Below are 18,572 nucleotides of genomic sequence, written 5' to 3'. Positions count from 1 at the left end.
TACTCAGCAGGAAAGACATACATCCTGGAGATTGGTGCCCGAACCAGGAGGTTTTCCTAACCTTAACCTCGAGATGGGGAACCCCAGAGGTCGACTTGTTTGCAAATGCCCAAAACGCAAAGTCAAAAACATATTTCTCCCTCAGCCCCGTGCAGGGGGCTCTGGGAATGGATGCTCTCATTCATCCATGGACCTTCAACTTGGCTTATGCCTTCCCACCAATTCCAATGTTGTCAAAGACGCTGCAGAAAATCCGGTCAGAGTCACAACAATCCCGATTGCCCCTTTGTGGCCAGGGCGGAGCTGGTACAGCACCTTGAGGGGAATGCCCGAGGAAGGTCCCATTCTTCTTCCTCAAAGATCCGATCTCCTCTTCAGAGGTCCCCTCCTTTATCCGGATCTCAAAAAGTTGAATCTAGCTGCCTGGCTACTGAGACCAGCATTCTAAAAGCCAGAGGTCTCTCTGATAGGGTTATCCAAACTCTCCAAAAGAGTAGGAAACTGGTGACTAATGCCATCTATAACAAAGTATGGAAGAAGTTCTCTTCCCAGTGTCCCTGATCCTTTCATCCCCAACATTTCTCAAATCTTAGACTTCCACCAGAAGGGGATAGATCTTGGGCTCTCCCCGAGTACTCTAAAAGTTCAGGTATCGGCCCTTAGTTCCTTTTTTGACCAGGATCTAGCTGGCCATCGCTGGACCAAAAGATTCATAACTTCAGCAAGTAGTCTACGTCCTAGTCTCCCTAGTCGGGTCCCTCCCTGGGACCTAAATTTAGTACTCAATAGATTAACTCAACCACCCTTTGAGCCCTTGTCTTCTCTACCCCTTAAAATCCTAACACTTAAAACGGTGTTCCTAGTCGCAAGTACCACAGCTAGGCACGTAGGAGAATTGCAAGCCTTGTCAATTCAAGAACCCTTCCTATCCATAAACTCTGATAGCATAATCCTACGACTAGACCCTGCCTTTATGCCCAAACTCGTTTCAGATTTTCATAGGGGTCAGGATGTGGTTTTGCCCTCATTTTGTTCAAAGCCTTCCAACGAGAAGGAGGAAAACTTCCATACCCTGGATGTCCGCAGGGTAGTTCTCCATTACCTGGAGCAGTCCAATACTTGGAGGGTCGACCAGAATCTATTTATCCAGTTCTCAGGACAGAATAAAGTGAAAAAAGCAGCTAAAAGCACAATTGCAAGCTGGATAAAACAAGCCATCTGTCTTGCATATTCCACAAAAGATCTCCCTCCGCCGATCTCTCTGAAGACCCATTCTACCCGGTCGGTTTCCACGTCATGGGCAGCAAGAGGAAACACCTCATCAGAACAGATATGCAGAGCCGCCACATGGTCTTCTGTTCACACCTTCACCAGACATTGCAGGCAAAATTTCGACAGGGATCTGACCTTCGGCAGACATGTTCTACAGGCTGTGGTCCCTCCCTAAAGAAATTAATATTGGTATATCTCCAAGGTGACTGTCGTGGAAGGTGACTAGAGAAAATAGAATTAGACTTACCGGTAATTCGGTTTCTAGGAACCTTCCACGACAGCACTAATTTCCCTCCCTATCTGATATTTCACTGGATGATTCCTGCACTTTAGTGGTAACTATTCACGCTACTATAGCCAGAAAAAACACTGGAGATAGAAAAAGGGGAGGGTTATTTAACCTCTTTGTGTTCCTGTTCCCCATTAGGGCGGGGAGACATCCTCCAAGGTGACTGTAGTGGAAGGTTCCTAGAAACCGAATTACCGGTAAGTCTAATTCTATTTTTCAACGCAGTGCCGCCTGAGGACCTGTAGATCACAAACATCAAATATTGACTATACGCCTTGTTCCTTCCACACATGGATTTCTCTAGAATCACTGAGCCTTTTGATGATATTATGTGCTGTAGATGGAGATATTTAAACTATTCACATTTTTACATTTGAAGAAAATTTTTCAGAAATAGTCCCACAATTTTTATACTCAGTTAAGACTGGTGAACCTCTGGCCATCTTTGCTTCTGAGAACTTCTACTAGTGTTGAGCGAGCTTTGGTGTTGGCCAAGTATCGTGGGGACTCAAGTAATATGTTCAAGTCCCCACGCGTACATGTCTCGCGACTGTTCGACAGCCTAACAAAAAGGCTATGCCCGCATGTATTGTGGGTGTCTAACTGCTGCGATCTATGAAGCCACGGCGACTCAAACATATTACTCAAGCACATCCGAAATATTCAGCTAACACCTGAGCATGCTCAATTAATGCTATATCCGAGCATGCTCACTCATCACTAGACTCTACCTCTCTAAGGGTACGTGCCCACGAATAGGAAATAGCAGTGCTTTGGACGCAGAGTATTTCCGCTGTGTCTATGACACTGTGTTCTAATCACACAGGTACATCTGCATGTGTTCACTGAACAATGTGGATTTACTGCATCCAATACATTGTAATGTGGAAATTACTGTTGCAGAGACATGCTGCGGCTCGTAAACCTGCACCGCGGGTGAATTTGCGCAGCGTCAAATAGAAGCACAGTAGGCATGGCATTTCTATAAATCCCATCCTCTGTGCTTGTAACCTAGAATGCAGCGTAGGTGAGCTGCATCCAGAACGCTGCTATTCCAGATTGTGATCGTCCAGCTGTCATTAATATCACTTACTTTTCCAGACCTTTGCTAACCCTATGACCGTTCTCTTCAGATGTGTCCCTGCCATCAGTTTGTAAATTCTACATTTCCGAGTTAATTTTTTCAAGCGAAAAGGAAAATTGTCTTTCACCTTCTGACCTGCATTCTGTGTTCTGCTGTGAATAAAATATAGCCATAAGATATTTCCAAATTATTGTATTCATGTTTTCCTTACATTTTACACATTTTATAACTTTGTAGTATAGTACCTCTCCTATCTTTGTGCTTCTATCCCCTTGTGGCAAACTATCACTCCTAACCTCTTGTGGCAAACTACTGCTTCTATCCCCCTTGTGGTAAACTACCACTCCTATCCCCTTGTGGCAAACTACCACTCCTATCCCCTTGTGGCAAGCTACCGCTTCTATCCCCTTGTGGTAAACTACCACTCCTATCCCCTTGTGGCAAACTACCTACCGCTTCTATCCCCTTGTGGTAAACTACCGCTTCTATCCCCTTGTGGTAAACTACCACTCTTATCCCCTTGTGGCAAACTACCACTCCTATCCCCTTGTGGTAAACTACCACTCCTATCCCCTTGTGGTAAACTACCACTCCTATCCCCTTGTGGTAAACTACCACTCCTATCCCCTTGTAGTAAACTACCACTCCTATCCCCTTGTGGTAAACTACCACTCCTATCCCCTTGTGGTAAACTACCACTCCTATCCCCTTGTGGTAAACTACCACTCCTATCCCCTTGTAGTAAACTACCACTCCTATCCCCTTGTGGTATACTACCACTCCAATCGCCATGTAATATAGTATCGCTTCTAACCCCCCTTGGGTTATAGTACCGCTCCTATCCCCATGTAATATAGTACCGCTTGTGTCCCCTTGTGTTATAGTACCCCTCCTATCCCTTTGTAGCATAGTAGCACTCCTATCCCCTTGTATTATGGTACTGCTCTTTCCATGTATAGTATAGTACCCCTTGTATCCCTGTGCAGTATAATACCCCGCCTTTACCCGTTTTTTTATAGTACCACTTCTATCTCTGTGCAGTATAATACTGCTCCTGTACCCGTGTAGTATAGTACCACTTCTATCCCTGTGCAGCATAATACTGCTCCTATACCCATGTAGTATAGTACCGCTTCTATCCCTGTGTAGTATATTACTGCTCCTATTCCAATGCAGTGTAATACCGCTCCTATACCCTTTTAGTATACTAATTCTCCTATCCATGTGAATTCTAGCACTACTGCACACTTTTGATGTCTGTCTAGTCAACCCTGACTTTCCTTTGATCTATGTCACCTGTTTGTTTCTTAGAAAGATCACTCTTTCCCCAGCTTCATCCTCCACATCTCATCAATTCTCCCCTCAATACATTTCTGGATTGTCCTGATCTTCCCTGCGGCCTGCGGATCAGTGCAGCAGCCACACTGACAGCAAGATGAGAAATAAACTGTAAATACGCCATTTTCTATTGATCTCTATGTTCACATTTACAACTTGTTGCAATTAATATATACATTACATGAATATGTGTCTGCATTTCCAGAGTATGATTATGTGTGTGTGTATATAAGCATGTGTAAGTGTGTGTGGTTGGACATATGTATGTTTATATGGATACACATACCCGTGTGTTTGAATGGACATAATAATAATTTTATTTCTATAGCACCAACATATTTACCTCACTGAACTCTTTGCTTTGGGCAACGTCTTATTTGGTCTGCTGCCTGTGTTTCAATCAGCTTTAATGAGACAAAATCGCATGGGTCAGAAACACATGAAAAAAAAAAAAAACACTGAAAAACGCAAGAGAGATGAGGTGGGAGATTCATACAGAAGTTCAGCTGCGTGAAAGCCTGAACAAAAACTGATCATGGGAACGTACCCCAAACTTTGGTGTAGCCATCTCGCCTGTGATTGGTGAGCTCTGCGAGCATGCTCATAGCTGCTGACATATTGGGCACCTCTTCTGATAAGTCAGCATGGGGCAGCATCATGCCGCTGTTGGGCTGACTAATCAAAAGAGGAGCCCAGTATGTCAGCAGCTACGAGAAGGTTCGCAGAGCTCTGGGACTTCAGTCACTGTAGACGTGATGGCTGCACCAGGGTCTTGTGATATTAGACTTTGTCATTTTTTTTAAATGAGGAAAATAATCCAATATCTCATGACTATGACTGGCAAATGTATGTGAACCTTCAAGAATAGCAGGTAGGTTTAAGGTGAAATTAGGATGACAATTGTATGGGTGGTTGGTCAACCATTTTTATTTAAAGAATGGGAATCTATGAAAGTCTAATCTTCATAACATGTTTGTGGAAGTCTATCATAGCAAAGCGAGAAACTCTGAAGTATAGTCTGACTGAAATAGGTTATACAACCATTTTTAAAGTGTTTGGACTTAACCAAGCCACAGGCAAATTGGTTACGTACAAATGAGGAAATTCGAGATTATTATTGCCCTCCCAAAGAGCCAACAAAGGTCACTCCAGTGGCAAGGCCTATAAAGGTCCACAAAGGAACCCAAGGTAACTTGTAATCAACTAAAGGCTTCTCACATATTAGCTAATGTTAATGTTCATGGGTCCATTATCAGGATGACCCTAAACAACAGTGGTGTGCATGGCAGATAGCAAGCAGAATCGCTGCTCTCCAAATCGAACATTGCTGTCCGTTTGCTAAAGATCAGCTTTACAAGCCAGATAGCATTGAAACTATGCTTTGTGGACAGATATTTTTGGTTTAAATGAGCAGTGTTAGTTTGTGGAAAGAAAAACACTGTATTACAACATTAATCCCGCTTACCACTGATGAAACACAGTGCTGATAGTATCATGGATTTGGCCTGTTTTGTTGCATCTGCGCCAGGATGGCTCGTCATCATGAATGGAACAATAAATTCTGAATTATAACAGCAAATTTTAAAGGAAAATGTCAGGACATCTGTCCATGAGCTGAGTTTTCAGAGAAAATGTGTCATGTAGCAAGACAGTAACCCAAAGCAGACAAGTCGCTATGCGAAAGAAATGGTTAGAGAAGAAAAAACTTAAGGCTTTGTAATGGCCAAGTCAAGGTCCTGACCTTAATCCTCAATATAGAAATATTCCGGGAGGACCTGACGCAAGCAGTTCATGGGAGAAAACCGAGCAACATAATGGAGTTGAAGCAGTACTGTAGAGACGAATGAGCTAAAAAATATTCAAGTTGTACAAAAATAATCAACAATTACTGGAAACATTCAGACGCAGTTATTGCTGCACAAGGTCGTCATGCCCGGATACTGGATGCAAAGGTTCACATACTTCTGCCATTCACACACGTGATATTAGTTTCCTCATTTGAAAAATAAAGTCTAATATTTTTGCTTCGTGTGTTTGATGTATGCAAAAATATGAAAAAATTTGAAGGCTTCTCAAACTCCAGAACTATTGGAACAGTGACCGAATCTTTGTTATTTGGGCGCTGTATGTCACTATTTTGGTTTTAAACTGGAACAACTGAGATGCAATTGAAGTGTAGACTGTCAGGTTTAAATAGTGGTGTTGAACAAAAATATCCTATGCAATGTTTAGGAATTGCAACCATTTTTCTACAAAGCCTCCTCATTTCAGGGGCTCAAAAGTAATTGGTCAAATTAATTTTACCATAAATAAAATTATAATTTTTAATACTTTGTACAGAATCCTTTTCAGGCAATGAATGCCTAAAGTCTGGAAGTCATGGATGTCACTAAATGCTGGGTTTCCTCCTTTGTGATGCTTTGCCAGGCCTTTATTGCAGCTTACTTCAGTTGTGGCTTGTGTGTGTGGGTCTTTCTGCCTTAAGTTTTGTCTTATGCATGTGAAATGCTGCTCAATGGGGTTAAGATCTGGTGATTGACTCGGCCATTTTGGAATTTCCATTTCTTTGCCTTAAAATATTCTCCTGGGTTGCTTTCGCAGTAAGTTTTGGATCATTGTCCTTTTATACACTGAAGCACCTTCCAATGAACCTTGCTGTATTTGGTTGAATCTGAGCAGAAAGTATCGCCCAGTACACTTCAGAATTCATCCAGATGGCCCTGTCTTCACTCACATCATCAAGAAACACTAGTGACCCAGTGCTATTGGGAGTCGTGCATGCCCATGCCATCACACTGCCTCCACCATGTTTTACCGAGGATGTGGTGTGCTCTGGATCATGAACCATTCCAAGCATAGCTGTGGGGTCTGTAAGCCAAGCCTCCGACTCCTCAATTTCCTTGACTCCGGCACCCACTCCACAGCACTGGTCACTACTGAGCATGTACATAAAGTGCAGTACAGATTCATCTCAACTAAAACCCTAAATCCTTAGATCAGGAATAGAACAAATATTTATAGGACATTTCATAATATTCCCAAATTATTCTGAAAACATTTACAGCACATCCTGCGTTGAACTACTGAACCCAATTTATAATATATTTTAGGAGTCGGAGTCAGTCCATTTTATACCGACTATGCGACTCTGACTCCAGCCCTGGTTCCAAGCCTTCTCCATACTTTCTTCTTCCCATCATTTTGGTACAGGTTGATCTTAATTTCATCTGTACAAAATATGCTTTTCCAGAACTGTGTTGTCTTCTTTAGATTTTTTTTGGGCAAAGTCTAATCTGGCATTTCTAGCTTTAAGGCTTATTTAATGGTTTGCACCTTGTGCTGAACACTCTGTATTTGCTCCCATGAAGTCTTCTCTACTGAACCGCCTACTTCATGGATAGTGTTCTTCACTTGGGTGTACATTGTGAAGGGATTTTTGTCCCATGTAAATGGACTGCTATCATCCACCACTTTTGCTTCCTTTGATGTCCAGGCCTTTTTGAGTCCCCAAGCTCACCAGTGCAATATTTTTTGCAGAATGTACCAAACTGTTGATTTGGCCACTCCTAACTTTTCTGCTATCTGTCTTATGGATTTCTTCTTTATTTCAACCTAATAATGGTCAGTGTCTCTTCCATTGAGAGCTCCTTTGACCACATGTTGTGGGTTCACAGCAACAACTTCAAAATGCAAATGCCACATCTGGAATCAGCTCCACACCTATTACCTGCTTCATTTCTTTTGCTCCCATGAAAAAGAGGCAGCTACATATTAAAGAGCTGTAATTCCTAAACCCTAGCTCCAAATAGAAATAATACACTCAAAGCTGAGAGTCTGCACTTTAAGCCCATATTGATTACATAACTGTATCTTGAATATGTTTTGGTAAAGAGCTAAAATGCCTTGCATCCATCTACTGACTCGAGGAAATCTGAAAATTGTAAAAAAAAAAAAAAAAAAAGCCAGCATAGGCGGAAAATTGAAAAATGCTCAATACAAGTCATAAAGTGTCCTGAAATAGTCTTATTTCTCACATACACACACCCAAACAGCTTGTTCTCACGAGTTACCTGAGATGCCAGATACACTAATGGAAAGCTCATCATCTGACCATGAAATAGAAGCAATGTCTTTATAAACTGTATGTTCCCTACAGATGGATCTGATGAAAGAGAGAAACAGGTGTCATCCAGTCTTCTCCATTCAGAGGAGGAGCAAAGCGACCTACAAGATGGGGAGGTACGTACAACTGAAAAATGTCTCCAGACGACGTCAGATTGGCATGAATCTCCACAGTACCTGATCTCACAGTATCTGCCTTATCATTCCCGGTTTTCTAGGGTGGAGAAACATTTCAGATTAAAGTTGAAGTTATACAGTGGGAAAAAGATGAGGCGAACAATAGCGGTTGTGTGCAGTGCAAGGAGGAGAAAACCCCCATAGATATCACTACAGGTGGGTATTAAACCAGCTAGGATGTTATAGATTGCCGTTGTGATATCTGCTTTTATTTCCCAATTAAATACAGTACTTCATCAAATCAGAGGGCACAGTTGTCTCCATGTGTTCATTTACATTGGATTAGGTGTAATGAAGATTGACATCTACCTCCTTAATGTTTAACTTTTTTTTATAAAGCAGTGTCCATATTTGCGCAAATCCAAAATTGGGCGAACATTTTATAAAAAAAAGAAAATATATATATCCATATCTATATAATATTTCTTGGTCACCTAAAATGTCCTATTTGGGACACTTTAACATGCATCATATGTGGTACCCTTGATAGTGTATATTTTGTGTTTGCACTGTTGGGGGAGGATCTGAAGTGACCCTTCACGGTTGACCAAGTGATTTCCAGATTAATCCACAGGGTGTTGCCAGCAACTGAGAATGACCTGACGGAGACGTGTCTCTGTTTGGGAGGATCGAGCAGATCTCTGACACCGTTTATTATGTCACTTCTTTTGTAGTTTTAGCAAGTTATACTTCAACCTATAGTATAAAATCACACTTGCAGCACTTAACCTATAAAAATGCAGGAAAACCAGAAACTACATATATGGCCGTGTCTTTGTGGCATAGAGAAAAAACATAACATCTTGTGCGTCAAGGTCTTACACAGCAATACACCCCCGAGTCTCATATCTTATTCAGACTAGAACAATCTGACTTTATAACAGCTATGAACTTTAGCCTAGTTAAGTAACAGAATTTATCTCGTAAACAACAAGATGGAGTCGCAAGCACAAAATGAAGCCCGCTTTACTCTCTCTTAATTTTAGTCCTTCACAGCACGTGCGCTTTATCTATGGGCATTTCTTTGCACGTGTTTAGATTAATTTGGTCATTCCTACGTGGGTTTCTGTGATTTCCACCTACCTAGCTGCCCTTAATCTCCTCATGCTGCATTTACATTTTTGTGTGACCTGATTGAGGATTTGACATATGACACTATACTGTTATGGTTTGGCTTCCTGCATATTGCTCTGTTTTTTTTATTTATTGCCTTTATACTCTGCTGTTTGGCTTGTTGTTAATAAAGGTATTTTTTCACTTACCAGGTGATCACTGTCTTTATATAGTGCCCTTTTCTCTGTATTTAATTCTTTCACTTTTTTTGCATTATCTGAACTGTAGATCCCTTTTGAATCCGTGGTTGTGCCATCTTTTTCTAGTTGTTTTCTTGTCTCCTGAGCTGAGTTTTTTTTTTTTTTTGAGCAATCAGTGGGTTCTCAGGACAAAGACTCCCACCAATCTGCTTGAAACTAAAAGGACAAACAAAATGTAAAAAGCAAAGGTTTATTTACTCTTTAAAGGTGGGTTTAATGGTCCTTGAAAATTATGGACTATATCCTAATATTCTATCTGAATGCTGGGATTCTTGCCGATCAGCAGAATAAAGAAGCTGGTAGAGTGCTACATCCCCTACATACCTACATGTGTCTGGTACTTCAGCTCAGGCCCATTCACTTGACGAGGACTCAGCTGGAGTACCATGTGAGCATATTTTCTGATGATTTTTTAGCTTTTGATGTTATTTTTATAAGATCTGCTATTTTGTTTTTTTAATCCACAGCCAATGACAACAATGTCAGGAATTCCTCTCCAGATTTGGAATTGGAAGATAAAAATGACTTGGAGGGTTCCCCAGAAGAAAGCTGTGGTTTTGATAGCAAGCATTCCGAATTTCAGGATGTGAATAATGAGTATTCTTACGATGGGGAAATGAGTCCTGATAAATCTGCTTTCCCTCCATACGGTACAGTTCAGAGTGACAATATTTTCACCTGTTGGGAGTGTGGTAAGTGTTTCACCGAGCACGAGGCTCTATTGATGCACCAGAGGGCCCATGCGGAGGAGAAGTCATATCAGTGCTCTAACTGCGGGAAGTGCTTCAAAAAGAAATCGAACCTTATTCAGCACCTGAAAATCCACTCAGGGGAGAAACCGTTCCTCTGCACAGATTGCGGTAAAAGCTTCACGCGGAAAGCTGATCTCGTAAAACATCAGAGAATCCACACTGGAGAGAAGCCGTTTCCCTGTCCTGAGTGCGGCAGATGTTTTACCCAGATATCGACTCTCATAAGACATCGGAGATTTCACTCAGGTGAGAAACCCTTTCCGTGTCCCAATTGTGGGAAATGCTTTGCACATAGAGCAGATCTTTGTAGACACCAGAAAACTCATATGCTGCTGGAATTGCCGCTTGAACATTTGGATTTTTCTTATTGAAAAGTTTACATGGACCTGACAAAGTGTTTGTTTGTTTTTGTGTTGTTTTTTTAAGAATCTAGTAAAGTATTGTTCTAAAACCACCAAATATGCTTGTAGAAAAATTATGTAAGTCCCACCATAGATGCTGCTTGATTCAATCCTAGAAGATGGTGGCAATTGGATAGAAACTATGTGGACACCAGGTCACCAGGTGTGGTCATTTAAATTGTGTAGACTATGCTCCTGCTTGCCCTTCCAATATGAAGAAAATTGTCACATGTCCAAGCGCCTGCAATTTATATTGACTGTTCAGTAATAAAGGAGAACAATAGGACTACGTGTTTCGCGCAAAAAACTGCTCCTAATCCTGATATCACTGTTAAGAGCGGTACCTTGATTCAGAGTGGATTTTTTTCTGCTTGAAAATTATGATGTTTTGTCTTTTGGCATTCTGACATCTATCTTAATATATACTTACCTTGTAATGTCTTCATATCCTGTTCCGTCCAGATGTGTCCGGATCCCAGAATTCCAAACGGCGGAAGTTCTCCGACCTCCATATTGGGACACCCAAGTGGTGGGTGTCTCAATATGGAAACTGCTGGTGGTACCAGCCTCTTGCGCTGTACCACCAGCGGAACACCGTGGCACCACACACACACACACACACACACACACACACACAAACACACACTTTATACGCCGTACGCACCACACACATGCACACTGTATACGCCGCACGCAGCCTCTTGCGCGGTACCTCCAGTGGTACACCGTCGCGAACACACTGCCGCCGGGATCAGCCGAATGATTCACTGGCCGCCGCCATCTTAGTACAGGAGGAGCGCATACACAGTTTTAATGTGACCGCCGCTATCTGTCTGCACAAAGATGGTGGCGGTCTGATTTACTGTGCCTGTGCGAATTACGCACCGGTACAGTTTATCATTCAGCTGATCCCGGCGGCAGATGCGCGACGTGTCTACAGGCAGAGAAAGCAGGTCACATTAAAGGGGTTTTCCCACAAACGAAAGTTCATTTTAAAAATTGTCTGTGTCTGACCATGTACGGAGCATACAACATCTCCTGGGCAGAGGAGGAAGCAAAAGACAATACTGGTATAACAGCAGGAGATCACAGTGGATTCATTTTGTGAGATAAAATATTTCACTGACTGTTTTTAAACAATATTTTACCTCACAAAATGTATTCTCTGTGATCTCCTGTAATGTCTGTGAGGGGAGAACACGGCACAGGAAGGAGAGAGATGGGGGGATAGCACATGGGGTAGACAGGTCAAAGAAGAGAGCACAGACGGGAGAAGTCAGCACACTGGGAAAGAGAGAGTGGATAGGTGGGTGAGCACATGGGGGGGAGATTCTCAACACTGCAAAGCCTGCCCCCATCGTGACATTACCGCCCTCCTGATGCGATAGCATCCGGCCTCCATCTAGTTCGGTAATAAAGAAGAATCTGCTTTTATCCCTTGCGGTTTGCACTTGTGACCATTTTCTTTACGTTGGAGAATATACTGGGGGTGGAAATAATATCTGACTCTTGTAATACTTAGGAAGACCAAAATCTACATTCTACATGATCAGAGTTGTCCGAGATAGTTGTTATGCCAATGTACCATTTCAATTAGTGGCATTTTGTTTTAGTCTTGTGTTATAGTGATCTTTTCTATTGTGAGTAGTCTGTTAAATCTATCATCTTTTTGGTGCCCAATTAGGTCATTGTTCTGGGAGAACCTAGGGAGGAGCTTGTAGACTGAAATGTAAAGTGCTGCAGAACATGTTGGCGCTTTAGAAATAAATATATATTTTTTATTATCATTATTAGACTTGTTCAGAAATAAAACAATTTTGTCCATTCGCAATGACTGTTGTCCAGTAGTTAGTTTGAGGTCACTAAGCATATAGCAGAATCAGCTGTCTTGATCAGTCACATGCAGTCCTCTGGTCTTTGTTGGTATGCTGCAGTTGTGACAGGACTACAGCTCACTTGACCACTGCAGGCAATCACTGAGCCCACCAGCTGATGTAATCTGCACAGGCATAGCTGCTGAGCACAGTGGTTGGCCGCAGAGGTCACATGCACTGTAGCCAGGATGTCACTGCTGCAGCCTGTCCATAAAGCCCTAAATCAGCTGTGTAGTGCCTTCCTGTAGCAAGGGTGTGTGATTTATAGTTAATTATAATATTTTTTATGAACAGCAAGTCCATGGAATTTAAGGGAACCTGTTACTTGATTTCCGCTACCTAAACCACAAGCGGCATGAATCAGAGCCTGGTTGCACAATTGCAGCAGGAAACGCTCCAGCATTTTAGAGAAAACTTAGTTTGATTAGTCAGGTAGGAAACAAAGCCAGAGAGCAGGCTAGTCCAGAGCTGCCACCGGCCGACTTGTTCCCGCACCACTCTAGTTGATTGACAGGTCTCTCTGCCAGGTGGGAACATAGAGTCCTATGAATCACCTGACTGGCATCAAGACGCTGGCTGGGGATGGCATCGGACTAGTCTCATCTCTCTGTATAGTCCACCGGAGTGTTTTAGAATAGTGGAGTGGAGCACACAAGTTCTGATTCATGCAGCACGAATCAAGTTACGTGTTCCCTTTAAAAATAAATAAATAAAAAAATCGGAAAACTTCATTAAATCCATTGCCACCTTTAGCTGACACTCTCCCAGGTTGGATGAGTATGTTACCGTCTATGGATTCCATCAGGCCTGACATCACCCTCAGATTGCACGTGAAAGATTGCCAATTGTTATTACATCTTTCCCATCCCCAAACTACATGTCAAGTAAATTGGCGTCTTGTTACTCTCACTTTTCTCTCACTCTCACTTTTCTCTGGATCAGTGGAGGTAGCAGCGGTTGGACCCTCTGATGATGGGAGTTATCCTCCCTCCTTCGAATATTGGATATTTTACAATCTGGTTTCCAACCTTTTAACAATTCACTAATATGGTTGAGTTAGTGTCATCTGTCCTACACTTGTTTAGTATTAGATCATTAATGTATTTTTAAATTGGAGTATTTCTCATGTATAAGTCATATTGTCTGACTTTTTTGTTCCTTATGTTTGCTAAATTACACATTTACCTATGACATTGAGAACTTACATGTGCGAGGCTTCTTCATAATCCCAGATGTTCGGCTGTTAATGAAACATCACTTTCAGTGCTTTTCTGATCGATATACAGTGGCGAGAAATTTAATGTGCACAAATATATAAAACAAAATTTTCTAATTTCTGAACAATTGCAATAATTTTACAAGGAAATGTTTCAAATCTGTAATTTTTATAAAACTTTTTTACAATTGTGTGTTTATATTACTTTATTTATTAAAGTATTAGCATGTCTACTAATAATCTTGGTTTGACTCTTTTCTACATATAAAAACAAATTACATTAAAGGGAATCTGTCGGTAAGACCAACCCCCCTCCAAACCACATATATGCTAGTGCATGTCTTTGAAATACAAATCCATCCGCACCTTTATATCTTTTATATGTAGCTACATTCCTTCATTTTATGCAAATAAGACATTAGGTGCTCTGGGTGTGACTGAGCACTTAAGGAGCCACTGCCTCTCCAGGTTGCTTCTTTGCAACTAGCCTGATTGATAGCTTGCCGGCTGTGTAACGTCAGGCACCAGTGAGATATTAATCAAGCTAAAGAGTCTGGTGCTGGGCACGGAAATAACTTGGTGAGGCAGTAAATACTTAAGTGCTATGTCCCGTCCAGAGCACTTACCACAACATTTGCATGAATTAAATGAATTGGAGTGCAGATGGATTTACATTTCAAAGACCTGTATGCCCATACATATGGTTTGGAGTGTTGATCTTACTGACAGATAACCTGTCATTGTAGAGAACACACAAGTCTGTGTACACTGGCATCAAATATATACATTTTTCCCTAGAATATAGTATGATTATTACTGGCTTATTACTAGCATTTTAGTAGTGTGTTTATGGTCGGTGGTTTTTCAAATCCTAGTATTTTCTGGGTTAGGCATTTTTACTAATGCCTTGTCTATAGAACTTAAGAAATCTGCAGGAAAAACACATATGTAGGGCGGAGTGGGTGAGGCACTGGGCCCCTCCTTTTACACCAGGGTGTGCTACATGAAAATCTGGGTGGTGTTCGTGCTGTGACGGTCTTGTGCCCGTGCAGTATGCCTATAGTCGATGGTGTTGGCTGGCCAGTACCTCGACCATTCAGGTACCTAGAAGACACCATTGCACACAAACACACTTAAACAGTCTCTCTTCCGGATCGAGCAAAGTTCTTCTCCTTGGTGGGACAGTATGACCCCAGTCTTACTTGGTTGAGAACCTGGAACCGAGAGTCCAATTTCTTTAGGCTTGCAGGTTAACGTAATAGTCCAGGGACAGACCCAACTGCCTTCGACCTGGTAACTGTCTTTCCGGGTCAACATAGCCCGATTCTTCAACCTGGTTTGGATGTTGGGTTTTCCTTCTCTCCTCCCCAAAACATTGGTCCTTGTGACAAGGACACAGTAATTCTTGGGGCAGAGTCCACATGAGTCACAGTCCTTAGTCCCCCATCAGTCTGTAAGACAAGAACACAGTCTTTTTAATCCCCCCCATCCCAGGCTGAGGGCGTTTGACCCACCAGCAGTTACAACATCTCCGCAGTCCAGTAGGGAGATGTCCAACAGAAACGGAGAAGGGGGAAAGAAAACAACAATGTACTGGCCATCCGCAGTCATCAACACGAGGAATTCCCAGATACTATGGGTCTCCTGCCCTACTCACACTCTGGGCCAACGCACATATGCCAGCTGACACAATTAGGCGCGCTTGCCGTCCGATTTCTCTTCTTGAGTTACAGACTCTCAAGCAGCCACATTCATGTTCTCTGGGGCCCACAGGAAGTCAAGACACTTTCCCCACTGTCGTTCCGTATTCTCGTTCCCAAGGACGGAGCGACCCAAGGTGCCATGGGGTCCCGTCTAGGCAAACATTTTTCAGGTATCTCTCTTGTCTGCGACCTGATTCTGGAGACCGCGATCACGAACTTGCCCCTTGGTCCATCTTCTTGGAGGCTTGGCCTTTTTCGGAGGGAACTGGCGTTGATATAGAACTTATGCCTGGTTTCTTTCTCAGTGACGAAGCTGAAGCCTTGTTCGCAGTCATAGTGCCTAATGACACTCTGGGTCATCTGTCAGGCAAGCTCCTCTGTCAGGACTGTACAGCTAGGCCCGGTCCCACTGCTCCCTCTTCTTCTTAGCCTGGATCACCTTGCAATCCATTCCTCCCATTAGATGAGAGGTATGTTGTGAATTCCGCTCTTGGGCTCCCTCCGGTGGTTGTAAGTAGCACTTTTGTGAATTCTGCTCTTGGGCTCCCTCCTGTGGTTTTGAGTGGTATAGCTGCTTCTTGGATTTAGCATCAGCAGCTGCTTCCACTAATCGTCTTTCTGGCTCGGCTATTTTAGTCTGGCCTTATCCCTCAATCATTGCCAGTTGTCAATTGTTCCTGCTTGGAGCCACTGCTCTTTTGGATTTCCCTGACACTCTGTCCAGTTCAGCAAAGATAAGTCCTTGCTTGTCCTTTTGCAGTCCACTTGTTGTGGACTTTATTGTTCAGCACATTCTATGTTTTGCTCATTTGTCCAGCTTATCAGTATGGATCTATTCACCTAAGCTGGAAGCTCTGGGCTGCAGATTTTGCCCTCCACACCTTTAGTCAGGTGTGGAGATTTTTGCATATCTCTGCGGTGGACTTTTTCTAGTTTTTATTACTGACCGCACAGTGTTCTTTCCTTACTATCTATCTAGCTAGAAGTGGCCTCCTTTGCTAAATCTTGTTTCATACTACGTATGTCATTTCCTTCTCCTCTCACAGTCAATATTTGTGGGGGGCTGTCCTATCCTTTGGGGATCTTCTCTGAGGCAAGATAGCTTTCCTATTCCTACCTTTAGGGGTAGCTAGTTCTCCGGCTGTGACGAGGTGTCCAGGGAGTGACAGGAACATCCCACGGCTACTGCTAGTGTTGTGTTAAGATCAGGAACTGCAGTCTGTATAGATACCACCTGCTCAGAGCTAGTCGCATGTCGCTCCTAAATCACCAGTCCATAACAGAGGTATATCCCCAGGGCTGAGCATTACCTCCAAGTCTGGGGAAGGCACCTCGAGGTTGGAGGGGAGACGTGGGAGACTCGCAGGACACTGGACCAAAAAGGCTTTGAGGTGGTTAGCCCATCCACGGACCACAGGCTAAGCTGGGAAGATAGGCTTCAGCCTCCATTTCAGAGCCTAAAACCTCAGTCAAGCCACCTGGCATTACGTCTCGCTCCATGAAAGCCATAAGCCTCCTGCACTCTCTGCACCTCGGCCCTCCCCAGTTTAGGTATGCCGTACCAGGGCCCGGTGCACTCTATCCATGCTCTCCAATCCACCATCTTTGCTCTGTGGTGCTTCCTCTCTGATGTACAACCCCTAAAATGTCTCTTACTGAGGCCTGTCATGGCCTCGCCTTTCACTGGACGGAGTCTGCCCTGATTCACCATTTCATTTCTCGAAAGTCAATGCCGTTTCCTCAAATCACACCTTACTGAGTGGGTCTTCTCCTTCCACTTCACTATGCGATGATGGTCACTCTGCTGTGGGTGGACACTTTTGGTTGCAACACCCCTGCAGTATTCGCACCTGATGAAGGGCTGGATACCGCTTCACGTCACTCTGCCTCTGGTGCGCCCATGATGGGCCAGTCTATATTACCTTTTCGCACCAGTCACTGTCATTTTGCAGTCCTTGCTCGGCACATCTTGGACTGTTCAACGGTTGCCATCTTACCTTCCACTGGAGTCTTCTTTGCACTGTACAGTCCTCTCAGATGCAAGACTCAATCCTGCAGACTAAGCCATGTGTAGCACGGGGCGGTAGCTGTGTGCGAGGCACTTTTCTCCTCCTTTCACGCCCCGGCTCGTTACATGAAACTGTGGGTCCTGGCTGGGCCTTCGTGCTGTGAGGGCCTTGCACCCGTGCAGGCTGCCAGTAGTCAGTGGTGTTGGCTGGCCAGGACCATAGGTTCTACAGTTCAATAAAGGAAACTTACAGTCTTTACGGAACTGTAACTTGGCAAGGCTTCTATACAAGGGATAGTGGGTACAAAGTCTTATGGATGTGTCCTTTACAGTGTAAAGCATTTGCATACACACAGTATCTTGCCACTACAGTCTACTCCAGGGCAGGTGAAGTACACTGTTTCTCCCTACTTCGTCACAACCTAGCTTGTCGCTACAGTCCTAGTCAGCAAGACTCTAATCGCTCAGTGGTTCTGCATCCTATTTCCTTCACTACTGGCGCCCTGGATCTTCCACTCCGGACTCCACTTTGTCTCACTGGTCATTTCAAGGTCTCTCTACTCCATTGTCCCTTTATTCTCCTTTTACTGTAGGTCACCAAAACAGTAGCACTACTCAAAGAACACTTCCTACTCATACTTGAACTTAGCCCTATCTCACTATCTACAGGAAGTGGTCTCTTTCCCTAACACTAAGCTGCTCCCACTATGGGCTAGTCCCAAACATTAACACTATCTTACCCTCATGTCACTACTTAACTACAGTCACTATCTTACACTACCTACCCCATGGCCTTAGCCTTAAACTATGTCTTGCCCTACACTGTACACTCCTAACACTTTACAGGCAAACATATTACATGGCACACTACATAATGATATATACAAAAGACACAAGACATAATAAACACAACACGATTGGTGTCTTCAGAAGGTAGAAACGCGACAGTCATTCTCCATCACCCTTGCACAGGCATTCTAAATTAAAATATGACAGCAAAAAAAACACCTATAAAGAAAGCTT

At 43.1% G+C, this 18,572-nt stretch overlaps 1 protein-coding gene across 4 annotated transcripts in view; it reads left to right on the top strand.

Annotated features, from left to right (window-relative positions):
* Window positions 1-18,572, top strand: part of LOC143775338 (uncharacterized) — a 57,417-nt gene that overhangs the window by 30,888 nt on the left and 7,957 nt on the right. For all 4 annotated transcript variants that reach the window (XM_077263349.1, XM_077263348.1, XM_077263346.1 and 1 more), the window contains exons 6-8: window positions 8,140-8,222; window positions 8,324-8,438; window positions 10,063-10,593. In XM_077263349.1, the coding sequence (XP_077119464.1) occupies window positions 8,140-8,222; window positions 8,324-8,438; window positions 10,063-10,593 (729 nt within the window). The remainder of the gene's footprint in view (window positions 1-8,139; window positions 8,223-8,323; window positions 8,439-10,062; window positions 10,594-18,572) is intronic.

This window comes from Ranitomeya variabilis, chromosome 5 (assembly GCF_051348905.1).
Source record: "Ranitomeya variabilis isolate aRanVar5 chromosome 5, aRanVar5.hap1, whole genome shotgun sequence".
NCBI classification, from domain to species: domain Eukaryota; kingdom Metazoa; phylum Chordata; class Amphibia; order Anura; family Dendrobatidae; genus Ranitomeya; species Ranitomeya variabilis.
This window is presented reverse-complemented; position numbering and strand designations above follow the sequence as displayed.